Source organism: Hermetia illucens, chromosome 3, assembly GCF_905115235.1.
Source record: "Hermetia illucens chromosome 3, iHerIll2.2.curated.20191125, whole genome shotgun sequence".
Taxonomy (NCBI): Eukaryota; Metazoa; Arthropoda; class Insecta; order Diptera; family Stratiomyidae; genus Hermetia; species Hermetia illucens.
This window is the reverse complement of record NC_051851.1, coordinates 115,601,553-115,616,313: the sequence shown is the minus strand read 5'-3', so window position 1 is coordinate 115,616,313 and position 14,761 is coordinate 115,601,553. Positions and strand designations below refer to the sequence as shown.

Here is a 14,761-nt window from a genome sequence, read left to right as displayed (position 1 = left end):
CTAATCCGATCATTTTATAGGTATGCATGGTAGAGTCGGACTTAATATCCAATAAGGAAATAAGACGTTGCAGGTGTAAACAAAAAAGTGTGTACATATGAATTCGAAAGATATTTCCAAGCCTGAAGAATTGTTTCCTGAAGAGAAAGCACTTGAAAGCAAAGACATATTCTTCTTCTTCTGCTTTTGTCAGCCAAATTGCTGTGTGTGTATCAGTCATCAGACAGATAAATGTCTGCGCCAGATAAATGCCTGTTTTACATAAATACCTCTTTGATACAAAGTCTGCTTCTACATCGGACAAATGTTTGAGCCTGCCTGAATGTCTGCTTCTGCAGCAGACAGTCTGTATCAGACAACAGGCAGACAGATGTCTGTGGCTGAAGCAGACACTACTGTATATATGCATATAAAAAATTGCCACTTACGAAATACGCATATTTATGTAAATCAACTTTTGTAAATTTTTATTTTTTTATGATTGATTTTGGTTGAAAATACATCCGAAAATTTGTGGTAAAAATATGAAAGTTATAATCGATTTTAAAAATGAGTAGCCAGTGCAGGTCAAAGCCGCATTTTGAGCTTCTTAATATCGAAACGTCTGCTTTTAATGTTTAAGTTACACATTCTCGTTTTGTTAACATGTTGTTTAATCGAAAGGAATATTTTGGAAACTAGTTTTGCTGGTTATGATTCGGTTTCTGTACTGAAAAGTCACTACTGTTAAAACTGTTATAAATTTTTAATCGGGTTTTTCTCAAAGCAATGGTTTGTAGGTAGGCGTGGGTGATTAAGGAAAAGCACTTGACCGTTCTCTTTGAAATTTTAATATGTTATTGTACACACTCGAAGCAATAGAATGTACCTCGGAGACAGAGATGGGTGCTAAATATTTTGATTTACATCAGGTTTTCTGGCGTCAAAAACCGAAAAATTTGAAAAAATAGCCGCCATTTTGTAATTTTTTGGCAACTGTGGTTCATTCTATAGAGAATTTCATGTTGATTAAAAAATTAAAAATTTCATCCAAATTTCTGTTTTTTTCTCTCAAAAAATAAACCGTTTGAAAATAGCAAAAAAAAAATTTGAACCCGTCACATCACACATAGTTCACTCGCAGTGCATACATATATTTGTGTGCATCTCAATTTGTAATGTCGGTTTGCACTCAACACGCTTGCGAATATGCACATATATATACACGAATTGCAACAAAACCTCTTGCAGTTCGCACATAGATGATCTGAAATGGAATATTTGGTCGGTTGTTTGTAATTTCTAAAAAAGCGTGTCGGTTGCAAACCGAAATGATGAATTGAGATGCGCACTAATATATGTGCGCCTTCATCCTGATCGAGCAGGCGGCGCGAGATCTTGGGCTGCACATCAATGAAGGTAAGACAAAGTATATGGTGACAACGTCAGCACCAAAAACCAACCAACCAACAACATTAAACCGCACTGGTCAAACGGGAAGAATAAAGATAGAAGACTACACCTTTGAAACCGTTGATAATTTCTCCTACCTAGGATCGAAAATTACGACGAAATCTATCAGCGATACCATGACCGTCAGGTTGTGGATAAAATCCAGCCCAATAGATTACAGTGGGCGGGTCGCTTAATCCGTATTTCGTAAGTAGTTTATATGCACGTACTGTGTGAGTCGATTGCCCAACCACTTGTTTACTCCAGACACAGGCATCTGTCTGCCTATTTTCTGAGGCTGGCTCAGATATTTGCCTGACATAGGATATGTGAAACAGACATTTGTTCATCTGATACAGGCAGAGACATTTCTGACACAACCTCAAAATAATTCTTCAGGCTTGAAAATATCTTTCGCCTTTAATTGTCTTATTGGATATTGAGTCCAACTCCACTATATATACGTACAGCATGACAGATTATTAAGGCCACTTATATAAATACCAAAATAGAAAATCATCGTACGAATTTATTCGTATTTACGAATACAAATATGCGCAACACTGCCTCCGAGCTGGTGAAGCAGTGCAGAGACGCGCTGGAGAGACTGAGGGTACCCTCAAAATACCCTGCTCAGGGTTTCCGGCCTTAAGCGTGTAGAGGGACATGCGCGGGCTGACAGAGTTCTGCTCTTGACAGTTTGTCGGTCTACGCAGTCGGCATCCTGCTAGCTACTCTCAAGGATGGAATTCACTCCCACTACTTAATATAGTGGAGAATATGTGGGCAAAGGGATTTTCCGATATTCCGGGTTGTTCAGAAATTACAGTGTTAAATAGGTAATGAGTCTGCAGCCGCGGCTAGAGTACTCGATGAGAAAAAGCATCGAATCTTTTTTTACCTGTTAGTTTTTTATCTGAGAATTATATCCAGTCTAGAGTGAGCACTGAAAGGTTTTCAAGCTATACTCAGTTATATTTTGTTGAAAGTATTATGCTGTTTGTGTGTTCAGTGATTTTTTTAAATGGATCGTACGAAGGGATATCGCTTTAACGTTAAAATTTAAAAATTTAAAATTAAAAAAGAATATTTCATGGGAATCGATACTTATCAGAAAAAAAAAAGGACTTCGCATCAACATCAGCAAAGAAACTTTTAGCAAGCATGAACATGGATGTTCCAATTGCGACAAGTTTTGTATATTGTATATTGGATTTTGCTGGAGTTTTCTCCGGTATTTCTGCAAATTTCTTCAAATAATAAAATATACGTAGTAGTAAAAAAGGAATGCGTAGGACATGTCGAGAAAAGAATGGGAACGCGGCTTAGAAATGCAAAGAAGAATCGCAAAGGCATTGGTGGAAAAGAGGCTGGAAAACTTACTGATAAGGTTATTAACGACCTCACTACATTTTTTGGGCTAGCTATTCGTCTACAGTTAAATTCGATAGAAGGAATGAAGCAAGAAATTTGGGCAACTTCCTTCCACAAATGATCTACAGACGAAAATCCTCAGCATAAAAAATGTCCAGCAGGCGAGGACAGTTGGTGCAAATGGCACAAAGCGGAAGCTACAGAAGAACTGGATAGGATCGGCCTTACAAGACTTTTTTGAAGAAACGGAGGGTGCTCTCTATGGACCAGGTATAGCGGATTAATGGTGAGTTAAAATTTTACTGTTGATAACCACATTTAAATTTTCAAATGCGTTTTTCTCGAAACTGCATCTTGAAAATCGGCTGCCACCATAGCTCAAAATCTATGCAACCAAATTCTTTGAAATTTTCACGACTTCTTTAATACACATTTCTACGGTCCGCAAACTAGGATAATTGCAACCGGACGGGTCGTTTTTTTTTTATTCATAAAAAACGCCGTATAAAAACACCAAAATCCAAAAAATTCAGTTTAAAAGCCCACCAAAAATTTACCTTTTAATATGTTCTAATTATCCTAGTTTGCGGACCGTGGAATATTGTCCACATTAAAATTCCGTTTAGTTTTTTTCTTCAAATAAATACAGCGCCCTCCAGCGTGGCAGCAGAAAAACACCTTTTTTTGGAGATGGGTGCATAAATTGACACGTATTCCGAAAACTAGTTACGATATCAAGCTGAAAAATTGGTCACATGTACTAGAGATATCAGTAAACATATGGTGAAAAAATAACGTTTCTATCTTTATCCAGTCCTCCAAAATAATTTTTCAAAAAAAGGCAAAAAAATGGCCTTCACACAAATGGCCCTTAATAGTATGTGATTTCAGGCGGCGAAGGCTCATCATTGGCTTAGGAAAATTTGGGTCTTCTATAGTAAGTGCTTTTGACCAAATGGGTGGAAATGCCTACAGAGGTTTGTACGGAGCCTTAGCCCACAGGAGATCATGCTCTCAGACCCGCCGTGTCCTACGATTCACGTTGTCGAAGATGCGGAGTGGGGGGAGAAACTCTCAGGTATTTCTTTTGAGGTTGCTCACTTCTAGTTAGAGTCAATTTGGGGACCAACCCTAGTTGTAGGGTGGGAGATGAAGGTTCGTAAACGCTGGCTCTGAAGACCTGAGTCGGATGGATTCGCCCCTCTCTTGTTCTTTTCAAAGCAGTCAGGGTCAGGAGTTTGTGGGATCAAAACGACGCTCCTTGGAGCCGTCACCCACCATATCGCGATTATTAGTTTTAGTTGAATCCCTCTGTATGGGGACCCGCTGAACTGCCTCTAGGGAGCCTGCTGGTGTCTTACGGCTAGAAGCATAAAAAATTTAAATTCCGCCCCATGTCGAGCGGCTGTTGTTGTTTTACCATACTAAGCTCACACATGTTACAAGCAAGGCCTCCGACTACAAATACCAATATTTTTTTATATTCTTACAGCCACTGTCGCAACTTGAGCGAACAACTGGAACTTGCTCCCCAACCTGCGACTGTTTGTAGATTGTCCGGCCACCAAGTTGTTAGTCTGAGGGTCCCCTTACGCACTTCCACGAACTGCGTGCAAATGAAAGACGGCCAGCGTGTTTGAGCCTATTTTATAATGAAATTCGTCTAATTGCACAAATATATTACAAACCATCTCTGGCAGGCTACAACAATAATAATAAAGTCTATCGGTTGCTTAAGTAGTAATCGGTTTAAAAAATAGTATTAAGTCGCTTTCTTACGCACTACGAACGGGAATACTCAAACGCCGGGGCTAATACGACACAAGAAAAAATCGAAATGAAACGACCATACAACGTTTATTACAAACGAACGGAACTTTAGCAAAAGATTACAGTTTCCCGCGACCGCTCTACATCTGGGGGAGCTGCTCGATGGGCGTAGTGAACTTGAAATCTTCCGGAAATAATTTGGACGCGTGCGGGTACATGAGCTTGTACGACTGTCGTATCGTCACGTCCGCAACGCCAGCGATGTCTCCGATTTCCTTCTGGCTGCGTTTGTGTTCTGACGCCTGCAAAAAAGTAAGGATTTCGTAAGAGATTTACTTCGAGGAGTGGGAACATCCTCTACGAACCTGTGATGCCATGTAGATAGCCGCGGCCGCAACTGAGATCGGCGAGCGTCCAGGGACTATGTCCATTTCGACGGCCTTCTTTGCGATATGTGTTGCTGCTCTTTGAACCATATTTGGCAGATCTGAAAGAAAAGCGTTCCTTTGAGTATCACGATACCGAACTGCGTGTTCCGGGGCTCACCTAAATTAGCGCAGAAACGGGACATGAAGTCCGCGGTTGTGATCAGATCGACAGACGTCTCCAAGGCCTTCAGCGTCAACTTGAAACATCTGCCGATCTCCTTTTTGCTGATCTTGCTGACCGCGCAAATCTCCTTAAAGGTACGAGGCACTCCTTCCTGGCGACACGCAATGTACAGGCATGCAGACGCCTTGGCGTCATTCGAACGCCCTTTCAGGTTCTTGCCGTCGTGCACTTGCTTGAACAAATTGTTAGCGCGGTCGACTATGGTCTTTGGCAAGTTGATTCGGTCCGCCATCGTCGAGATTTCTTTGAATGCTGAAATCAAGGCACGGTCTGAGCTGCTCATTGTACGTCGGTTCTGGTATTTTGGCGTTCCAAAGGAGTCGAAGGAAGCAGACCCCGTCCCGGGTCCAATCATTGTTGAAAGATCGCCACCGCTCAGTAGGGGGTTTTCTGGTCCACCCACACGAGAGGGATCCACCCCGTTCTTCTCGTTGCTGAATGTACGCCACTCAGAGCCGACATCGATCACACGGTCGCCGACAACAAGGCCACACTCGGAGCAGATCATGTCTCCCGCTCTGTAGTCCTCGATGAGCGGGGCTTCGGGATGGGCATAACAGCACACCCTGTTCGAAGCGTCTGGTCTGAAACGAGGGGAAAAAAGGTGTTAACACATTTTATTACTGCGACTGGTTTTGCAGCCCGTCGCCACTTATAAGCCGCACTCGCTGCTTCAGTAATCTGCCGATCACCGGAGTTTACGTAAGCCCAGTTGGGTCTGAGTGAACTTCCCGAGAAAGTTGTTTGGCAGAAATATGTGGAAGAATTACAAGGGGTGACGTAATTATGTTTAAGTAAAACGAAACTGCTGGGAAGCTACAATTGAGCAACGTAAGGAAATCAGATGAAGACGCTCAGATTTCACGGGGGAAGTGGCGAGCACATTTCCCGCAATCGATTTGAGAACCTTGGACAGTTGGGAGTTTGCAAATTACGCAACATAAAAGCGAAACACCTTTAATTGGTGCAATAGTGACCATTATGAAGCACGCAGTTGCTGCCCAAAGGCCCACGGCATTTTCTACATCTTTTACGCGTCGTGGATTTACCCCGGAGTTCGCTCGAAATTACCTTGAAGAGCTCGCCATCGCCGCGAGAATTAATAGAAGCTTTGATGTAATTTACTCGCTAGCACTTAATCGTAGTTGTTCCCTGTAAATCTATTGATAAATCACAGTCTCAGCAATGCAAATGATCGCTTTGTATACAAAAGTTTCCTTGTGTTTTGATGTTTTCGCCGTCGCGAATTGAAAACGCGCGTTGACAGTACGAAAGGTGATTGACGAGTTCTCCCCATCGTTCAGTTATGGACTGAGTTACCCGGGGAGTGGCTGATCTGTTTTCCCTAAAATACGTTAAGAGGTTGGTATTATTATTGGGAATTCTATATGAAAATAATCAATAAATCATTAGGGTGGGTTTTTAAGGGTATTTTAGGAGTTTCTTTTAAGTTAATGCTATCAAAGCGTGGTCGCCATCTACCTGCTAGCACTGTATGTATTCAAGTGGTGTTGCCATCAATATGCATTCGAAAGTGGAATTTCGAAACTGTCATGGTCATATTGTTTTCGTTTAACTGACAGGACGAGAAGTTAACCAATTCTGCGTGGATTAAATAATTGGCAAAATGGTGAGTGTGCCTAATAATAACTCTTGAAACTGCATAATTCTAAGTTCGATAAACGACAAATATGATTTCAGCTACCATTGTCACTACTGAAGACTGCGCAGAGCCATCCAATGGTGAGTATAGCCTGGCCGTTACCGGCGTTCATTTGTTTACAAATCTCTCATTCGTTGCCGAAATCGTTTTAGTTGGTTGAGCTTAAAAATGGGGAGACATACAACGGTCACTTGGTGAGCTGCGATACTTGGATGAATATCAACTTGCGGGACGTAATCTGCACGTCAAAGGTACGGATTATGCTTGGCAATATCTTTCCGATCTGGGCGTAGTTGACATTGAATTTATTTCCCTCCTAGGACGGAGACCGTTTCTGGCGAATGCCAGAGTGCTATATCCGTGGGAGCACGATAAAGTACCTCCGCATCCCGGACGAAGTGATCGACATGGTTAAGGAGGACGCCCAAGTGAAGTCACGGAACCGTGCGGAAATGAAGCCCCGCGGAGGGGTTGGCGGCGGTGGACAAAACCAGCGGGGTCGATCTGGAGGCAGGAACACCTTCGCCAACCGCGGCGGAGGCGCCGGACGGGCGTCCTCGCAAGGCAACCGACCCCTTGCCCAGGGAAACAAGATCAAATGATTCGCCTGCTCCGACCCCCCTGTATGAATGGCTTGTAAAGTGTTGAATTCTATTTTAAGCAAGTTCTGATTCAATGTGATTGAGCTTAGTATGTTATTCCGACTATTTAATAAAATATTTCAAGCTGAAGTTTGTTTTTGCATTCGCGCAACAGCTGATTCGGCAAGTGTCAGCTTGTGTTTACGACTAACCTCAAAGTTGTTGTGGAGACTGTGTGGACTCGAGGCGCGGATTTTCAAGAAAGCGGGAATTCCTCCTTATAAGGCACGTTTAGATGACCGGACGGGTACTTCTCGGAAAACTGATTGTAAGTAAACTGCACGGTCTCTTTCACAATTGCATTTATGGCGAAGGACGACGCCGATTTCAGTGTCACGTTGGTTTCCTTGTAGGACATTAAACCCGCGCTAGTGATTGAGTCGAAATTAAAATGGTTTCCCGCATATAATGGTTCTCTTCTTATAATTCTGCCTCATTTGTATGTTTGCTTTTTCTCGCTAATTTGAAAATTCACATCATTTGGGTTGGTATATTCAGGCAATAGCCTGTGAACCTGTGTGAACCAGGTGCACTCCACTGCCCGGCAAGTAACTCCTACCAGTCTGTAATGAAGCTCAGAAGTTAATTCACGGAGTAAAACTCATTGCTACTAAACCGTTATATTTGATAGCTTTCCACCCCTAAATGGGGCGTAGCGCGCAAAGCACATTTACATACTGCCGTTGTCGATTTTTAAAAATATGTTCCAGCCTGCTCCAGGACTTCCCGGGAACTTGTTTTGCGTCATGTTTTTGTGGTGATATTCTCATCGGCTGTCCTGGGATAATGGACACGATTACAATCAACACGACTACGTTGACGAAGTGCTCTGTGCGAAATAATATCAGGCTGGCTGGGATACCCCGATGACATCGTAGGCAAATATCGCCGGAAGCTAGAAGTTTTCGAGTAATAATAATAGTATCGTCAAGGGATGTGGCATTGGGTCCTAAAAGAACTATTGTGTGCGCTTACTGGTTATAGTACACCTGGTATTATGTATGCTCCCACATGCCAGAACCTAATTTGCCCAAGTACCAGACATTGTCCCAGAACGTGTGTGGAGGTTTCATCACTTTTCACACAGAATTTACAGATACTGTCCATAGATACTCCTAGCTACCTTAAGCGACAGTTTAGCATGTATTAACCAGTGAGTATTGCCATTATGATTCGTAGGTTCTTCTTGGTGAGATTTAAACAATCTTGGAGCGCTTGGGTTCGTATCCCCCCATGAACACCCTGGACTGTTCTATTCCTGGTAAATTCGCCACCTTTTTCAAAGTCGTTGCCATGAACCCATTTCCGACTACACAGAATGGCTCTGGCCCATATAGTGCCATTACTGTTCCTTTCCTGGCCTGCTCGTCCGTTGCGTCATTACCTTCTAACCCAATGCGGCCTGGAACCCAGAGTATCCAGTCCTTATTGTACGAGCCGAGCATGTTCCGTCTGTTAAGGCATTCCCAAACCAGTTTGGAATTTACCTGGTAGGGCTTAAGTGCCTTAAGAGCCTTTTGATTGTTAGAATAGCAATGTTCTGCTCCCTATAGTTCCTTCCGAGAAGTTCCTTTCGAGGGTGAAGGGGGCACATCTGTCTATGGCGTATATTTCAAAATGTGTTTTCCTTGGACCAATGATCCCAGCCATAGATCATATCCATAGAGGCATCAGATTGGTGAGTACCATCTTTCTCCGCTATATTGCTAGGTCGGACAGCCCCATAGGCTCAAAACATCATTGAGCCGTACCAAAGAGGCTTCGTTCCAGGCAAATCAGCAACAGATCAGATTTTCTCTTTGCGGCAAACGATGAAAAAGCTGTTGGAATATGGCCATCAGTTGCACCATGTTTTCATCGACTTCAAGGCCGCCTATAGCGTCGCCATGTCATGTCAATATCAACAACGGTCTTAAACAAGCAGATGTCCTATCGTGCACCAGATCTTGAAAAATGTGGTCCGTGATTCTGAGGTAAATGCGAGAGGCACCATCTTGTTTAAGACCACCCAACTACTGGCTTATGCTGACGATATCGAACGTCCCGAGGCGTACAGAGTGTCTTCATTTAGATCGAACAGATGGCGCGAGATTCTGGGTCGCACATTAATGAATGGAAAACGAAACGTGCCAACATCAGCACCAAAAACCATCCAACCAACAACATCAAATCGCACTGGTCAAACGAGAATAATAAAGATAGGAGACTACAACTTTGAGATCGTTGATAACGTCTCCTACCTATTGTCGAAAATCACAACAGACAACAGCTATGGCAATGAAATTCACGCACGGTTGTTGGTTTCGCTCCAAGCGTCTGACTATAGGGTCAAAGCTCTTACTGTGCAAGGCGACGATCTTGCCAGTCCTCATGTATTCCTTCGGGACTTGGGTTCTTAGCAAGAAAAATTGCCAGTTCTTGAGCCCAGTGCTGCTCTCTCTGCCGTAAAAGATCTGTACCAGGTAATAAGTTGGTTTAAGTCGTATGCCAATACCACCCTCTTCCAGTTTGACCTGGTGATCCAACGTGTTTCAAAATTCTTATCGAAATTATCCCTTGGTATCAGTAGGCAATATCTGTCTCATACATAAAAAGGGAGATATCACACAGTGCAGCAATAATAGAGGTATCACGTTGCTGAGTACCATCTATAAGATATTCTCCGCTATCTTGCTAGGCCGGATAGCCCCATACGCCCAGAATATCATTGACCCATACCAAAGAGGCTTCACTCCAGGCAAATCAGCAACAGATCAGATTTTCTCTGTGCGGCAAGCGATGGAAAAACTGTTGGAATGCACCATCTCTTCATTGACTTTAAAGCCGCCTATGATAGCATAGCCAGTCGAGGCCAAATAAAAGAAGCAGGATCACTCTCAAGACCACTCGACATCAACAACGGTCTACGACAAGGGGATGTCCTATCATGGGTCCTCTTTTACCTAGGTCTCGAGAAAGTGATTCGTGATGCTGAGGTAAATGCAAGAGGTACGATCCTCTTTTAGTCTACCCAATTACTGGCCTATGCTGGCGGAATCGACATGATGGGAAGAACGACCCGAGACATACAACTGCCTTCATTTAGATCGAGCAGGCGGCGCGAGCTCTTGGGCTGCACATCAATGAAGGCAAGACAAAGTATATGGTGGCAACGTCAGCACCAAAAACCAACCAACCAACAACATCAAACCGCACTGGTCAAACGGAAAGAATAAAGATAGAGACTTTGAGACCGTCGATAATTTCTCCTATCTATTGTCGAAAATCACAACCGACAACAGCTACGATGATGAAATCCGCGCACAGTTATTGTCAGCCAACAGAACCTATTTCAGCTTACAAAAACTGTTCCGTTCGAAACGTCTCACCATAGGGTCAAAGCTCTTACTGTACAAGGCGACGATCTTGCCAGTCCTCATGTATTCCTCGGAAACTTGGGTTCTTAGCAAGAAAAATTGCGAACTCTTGGCCGCGTTCGAGAGAAGAATCCTCTAAAGAATTTTTGGCCCCCTACATGAGGATGGGCGATTCCGTAGCCTACACAATGACGAAATCTATGAGCAATACCATGACCGTCCGGTTGTGGATAAAATCCGGCTCAATAGGTTACGGTGGGCGGGTTACTTAATCCGTATGGATGAGGATGATCCCACCCGGAAAGCCTATAAGGGCAATATCTATGGTAGAAAAGGAAGGCGAGGCAGACCCTGCTTAAGATGGAGCGATGGCGTAGGTCAGGACGCCAGACAGCTTTTAGGGATATCGAATTGGTGGACCTCGGCGCAAAACCGGGGTGTCTGGAGTTCCTTATTACGGCAGGCCTAGACCGGATACCGGTTGTTGCGCCGTTGATGATGATGATGATCAGTAATTCGGGATGTCACCTAGAAAGGATAAAAATTTTCCTTCGATTTAGGTACCTCCCTCACGGGTAGTCCTGGAATTCCGAAGGTAACCCTCTTTGCCTGCATCTGTATGTGCAGATGGAGAGCTGGTCAATCCTGAAAGAACCTACAGAGATGCGGTTGGGCAGAAAGAGGTTTATAAAAACATGCTTGTTGAGCGTTTCAACTGCTTCTTCGGACGTTGACCACGTAGAATACAAAGAAGCCATTGGGTTGTAAGTCAGCAGTGTACACTGGAAGACCCATTAATTCAATGTTTTGACTGGTCAAATATTCAGTTACTTCATGGGATGTGGTAGAGCTCGCATTTTCATGATGAAGAATTATTCTTCGAATGCGCTTATTTTTTCTTATTTGATCAAACACTTCGGGCAAATAAATGGTTGTGTGTCATTCGGAATTGACGATCTTACGATTCGTTGACGGTCTTATGATTCGTTGACGGCACTGTAGCCACATGTCCAGCTTTCCGAAAAAACAGGCGACTATTTGCAGGGCAGTGCTCCTTGCTCAAGTAACTTTTGTTGAATTTTTTTCATCTTGGAAGCCCCATTCAGTCGATTGTTGTTTTGTTTGATCCACCACCGCGATTGTATTTTTTGAGCATTTTTTTGCACTAAGTGACGCGAGTCTTTTTTGGAAGATTGTCAAATTTTTAGATATCTAACGAGAGCATTTTTTTTATATCAAAGTGTTCATGCAAAATTGTATTTTGTTGTATTTGGTAGTTTGGTCCAAGGATGCCTCAATCTCACGGTATGTCATTACTATTCTGTTAAGGGAAAGTCGCACCGCGTCCTTAAAGAACTATTGCGCCCCTTTTACTAGTTATAGTCTACTTATTAATCATAGTATTTCAAGCAAGCCTATAACCGTCTGGAACTTCAGTATATTCCCTACTTCCAGATCTTTCAACTTTCCATCTGGTATTAAGTGTTCTCCCAGATGCCTCGACCTACTTTGCACAAGTGTCGGACACTCTCCCAGGACGTGTATAGAGATTTCATCACACTTCGCACAAAACCTGCAGGCAGTGTCCGTAGATATCCTTAGCTTCGAAGGTTGTTTTCGGTGAGGTTTAAGCAACCTTTTGTGCGCATGGGTTCGTATCTCCCAATAAGCACCCTGGACTGCTCCATCCCTGGTAGGCCCGCCTAGTATAGTTCCCTCAACCGTTCGTCTTCATTTCTTAGTGTCATAGCCATGAAACCGTTTCCGATTCCACAGAAAGGTTCTGGTCCGTGTAAAGGCGTCTCTGCTTTCTTCTTGGCTAGTTCGTCCGCTCGTTGTTTCCTAACCCAGCATAGCCTGGAACCCAGAGTATCCAGACTTTAAAGGACGGATTTCGAGTAGCGAAAATTCGCCTCTTCGAGAGATTTGCAGCATTACATCGATTATCGAGGCAACATAGGAGTTGTTCCGTTCAATCATTCCCATAAGGATTTCGAGTAGCGGCAATTCGCCTCCGCCGGAGTTGTGCGGCGGAGCATTGGAAGGACTAGTGGACAATTAAAAGCCGAGTGTATTCATTCTCTCAAGGCATTTCCATACCAGTTTAGAGTTTACCTGGTTTGACCTAAGTGCATTAATCGCTGCTTGGCTATCGGTGAGAATAACAATGTTCTGCCCCTGTAGCTGCTTTGAAGATTACAGGAGGCACATCTGTCTATGGCGTATATTTCCGCCTGGAATATGCTAGTGTACCTGCCCATTGGCTCGAAGTACATTTCCCTTGGACCAATGACACCGACACCCGCTCCCTCTGCTGTGAGGGATCTGTCAGTGTACCAAGTAATCAGTTGCTGGTCTAAGCCGTATGTCGCGGCCACGTTCTCCCAGTTTGCCTTGTTATTCCAACGTGCTTTAAACTTCTTATGAAAGTGAGTCTTCCTTCGATTTAGGCAGCTCCCCGCCTCACTGATACTGCCGGCCATCCAGATTATTGCCCTCCTTGTCTGCATCTGTATGGGCAGCTGGAGAGTGGTTAATCCCAGAAGGACCTGCAGGGATGACGTTGGGCATGTTCTCATTGCCCCACTGATACACACGCAAGCCAGCCTTTGGAGCTTGTGTGCTGAGTTCGGTTCCTTCTGCCCAGAATACCGCTTCATAGGTAATCATTGGCCTTACTATTGCAGTATATATCTCTGTTTCTCGTTTCGCCTTCATATCATGTAATCTTATGGCTTTAAGGTAATCAAGCTTACTCCCCTTAGTGAATGGTACTAGGGCGTTTTTGGCTGGATTGATCCGCAGTCCCACCTTCGTGCACCAGGCACTAGTAACCATTAGGGTATCTTCATATTTGCCCCTACAGATTAAAACAATGTTGTCCGCGTAACCCTGAACTTGTATTCCAGTATTTATTAGTACTTCCAGGATTTCGTCCACTACCACACTCCACATAAGCGGCAATATAACCCCGCCCTATGGACAACCTTGAGTAGTCTTCATGACAATAGAATTTGTACCTGTCGATATTTCTATTTGCCTGCTTTCTAGCATTTTGCCCATCCAGAATGCCAGGGTGTTTCCCACTCTCTTGCGGATCAGGGCATCTTGTATCTCTGTGTGCGATGTGTTGTCGAATGCTCTTTCGATATCCGAAAACGCACACAGTGCTATTTCTTTTGTCTCTATGGCATCCCGTAATACATCTGTCAGCTGATATAGAGCAGTTTCAATTGACCGTCCTGCCCGGTAAGCGGGTTGACAGTGATGTAGAGGATTACACTTTACAATGTTTCAGTTGATCGTCCTGCCCAGTAACGGTATTGTAGGGATTACGCAATACGACGTTCTAATATAGTTGTCTATGACTTTCTCCACCGTTTTGAATACGAACGATGTTAGTCAAATTGCTTTGAATGATTTACGGTGAAGAGGATCCTATGCTGCCCCTTACCACCCTTAGAAGAGATTTTAAGATGATTTCTAGGCCTCTCTGAATTAATGCTGGGAAGATACCATCCACTACGGGTGAGTGGTTTAAAAGTTCCAACTGCTCACCGTACCTTAGCTTCCGAGCATACTTCTTTTGCTAGTTTCTAGTTTTCTTTTCTTCACGTTTTATTCATTATTGAAGTGTCAGGCAGAATGTTGTCGCCGTGGGGTGGGACTCCGGGAAATGAGTTCTGAGAAGCAGTGATACTCTGTCCTCTTCATTCTTGGTAAATGTTCCATCCTTTTTCTCAGGACAGACAGACGATATTGCCCCGCCTTTGGCTATAGCTTTGTATAGCCTGGTTGCTTCTGTGGTTCTTTCAATCCCTTCGCAGTCAGTACGTTTTTGTACCTCGGCCAATCCCCGGTTTGTTTCGTCCGGTTGAAGAGTTTGAAGAGTTTTCGTACTACTACTGTCATTC

General features: G+C 43.6%; 3 protein-coding genes across 3 annotated transcripts in view; 2 read left to right on the top strand and 1 right to left on the bottom strand.

The window, feature by feature from the left end:
- Positions 1–4,643: 4,643 nt before the first annotated feature.
- Positions 4,644–6,485, bottom strand: LOC119651754 (transcription initiation factor IIB). The gene is made up of 4 exons (XM_038055491.1): positions 6,259–6,485; positions 5,122–5,771; positions 4,941–5,062; positions 4,644–4,877 (listed from the first exon to the last, which is right to left on the bottom strand). Exons 1-4 carry the CDS (start codon positions 6,273–6,275, stop codon positions 4,716–4,718), a joined length of 951 nt encoding a protein of 316 aa, XP_037911419.1. The 5' UTR covers positions 6,276–6,485; the 3' UTR covers positions 4,644–4,715.
- Positions 6,486–6,698: 213 nt separating this feature from the next.
- LOC119651755 (sm-like protein LSM4) lies at positions 6,699–7,581 on the top strand. Its single transcript, XM_038055493.1, has 4 exons — positions 6,699–6,817; positions 6,889–6,930; positions 7,003–7,101; positions 7,171–7,581. Exons 1-4 carry the CDS (start codon positions 6,815–6,817, stop codon positions 7,450–7,452), a joined length of 426 nt encoding a protein of 141 aa, XP_037911421.1. The 5' UTR covers positions 6,699–6,814; the 3' UTR covers positions 7,453–7,581.
- A 57-nt stretch (positions 7,582–7,638) lies between these two features.
- Positions 7,639–14,761, top strand: part of LOC119650713 (RNA pseudouridylate synthase domain-containing protein 2) — a 484,992-nt gene continuing 477,869 nt past the window's right edge. Inside the window, exon 1 of the mRNA XM_038053723.1 lies at positions 7,639–7,759. Within this exon, the coding sequence (XP_037909651.1) occupies positions 7,727–7,759 (33 nt within the window). The 5' untranslated portion in view covers positions 7,639–7,726. The remainder of the gene's footprint in view (positions 7,760–14,761) is intronic.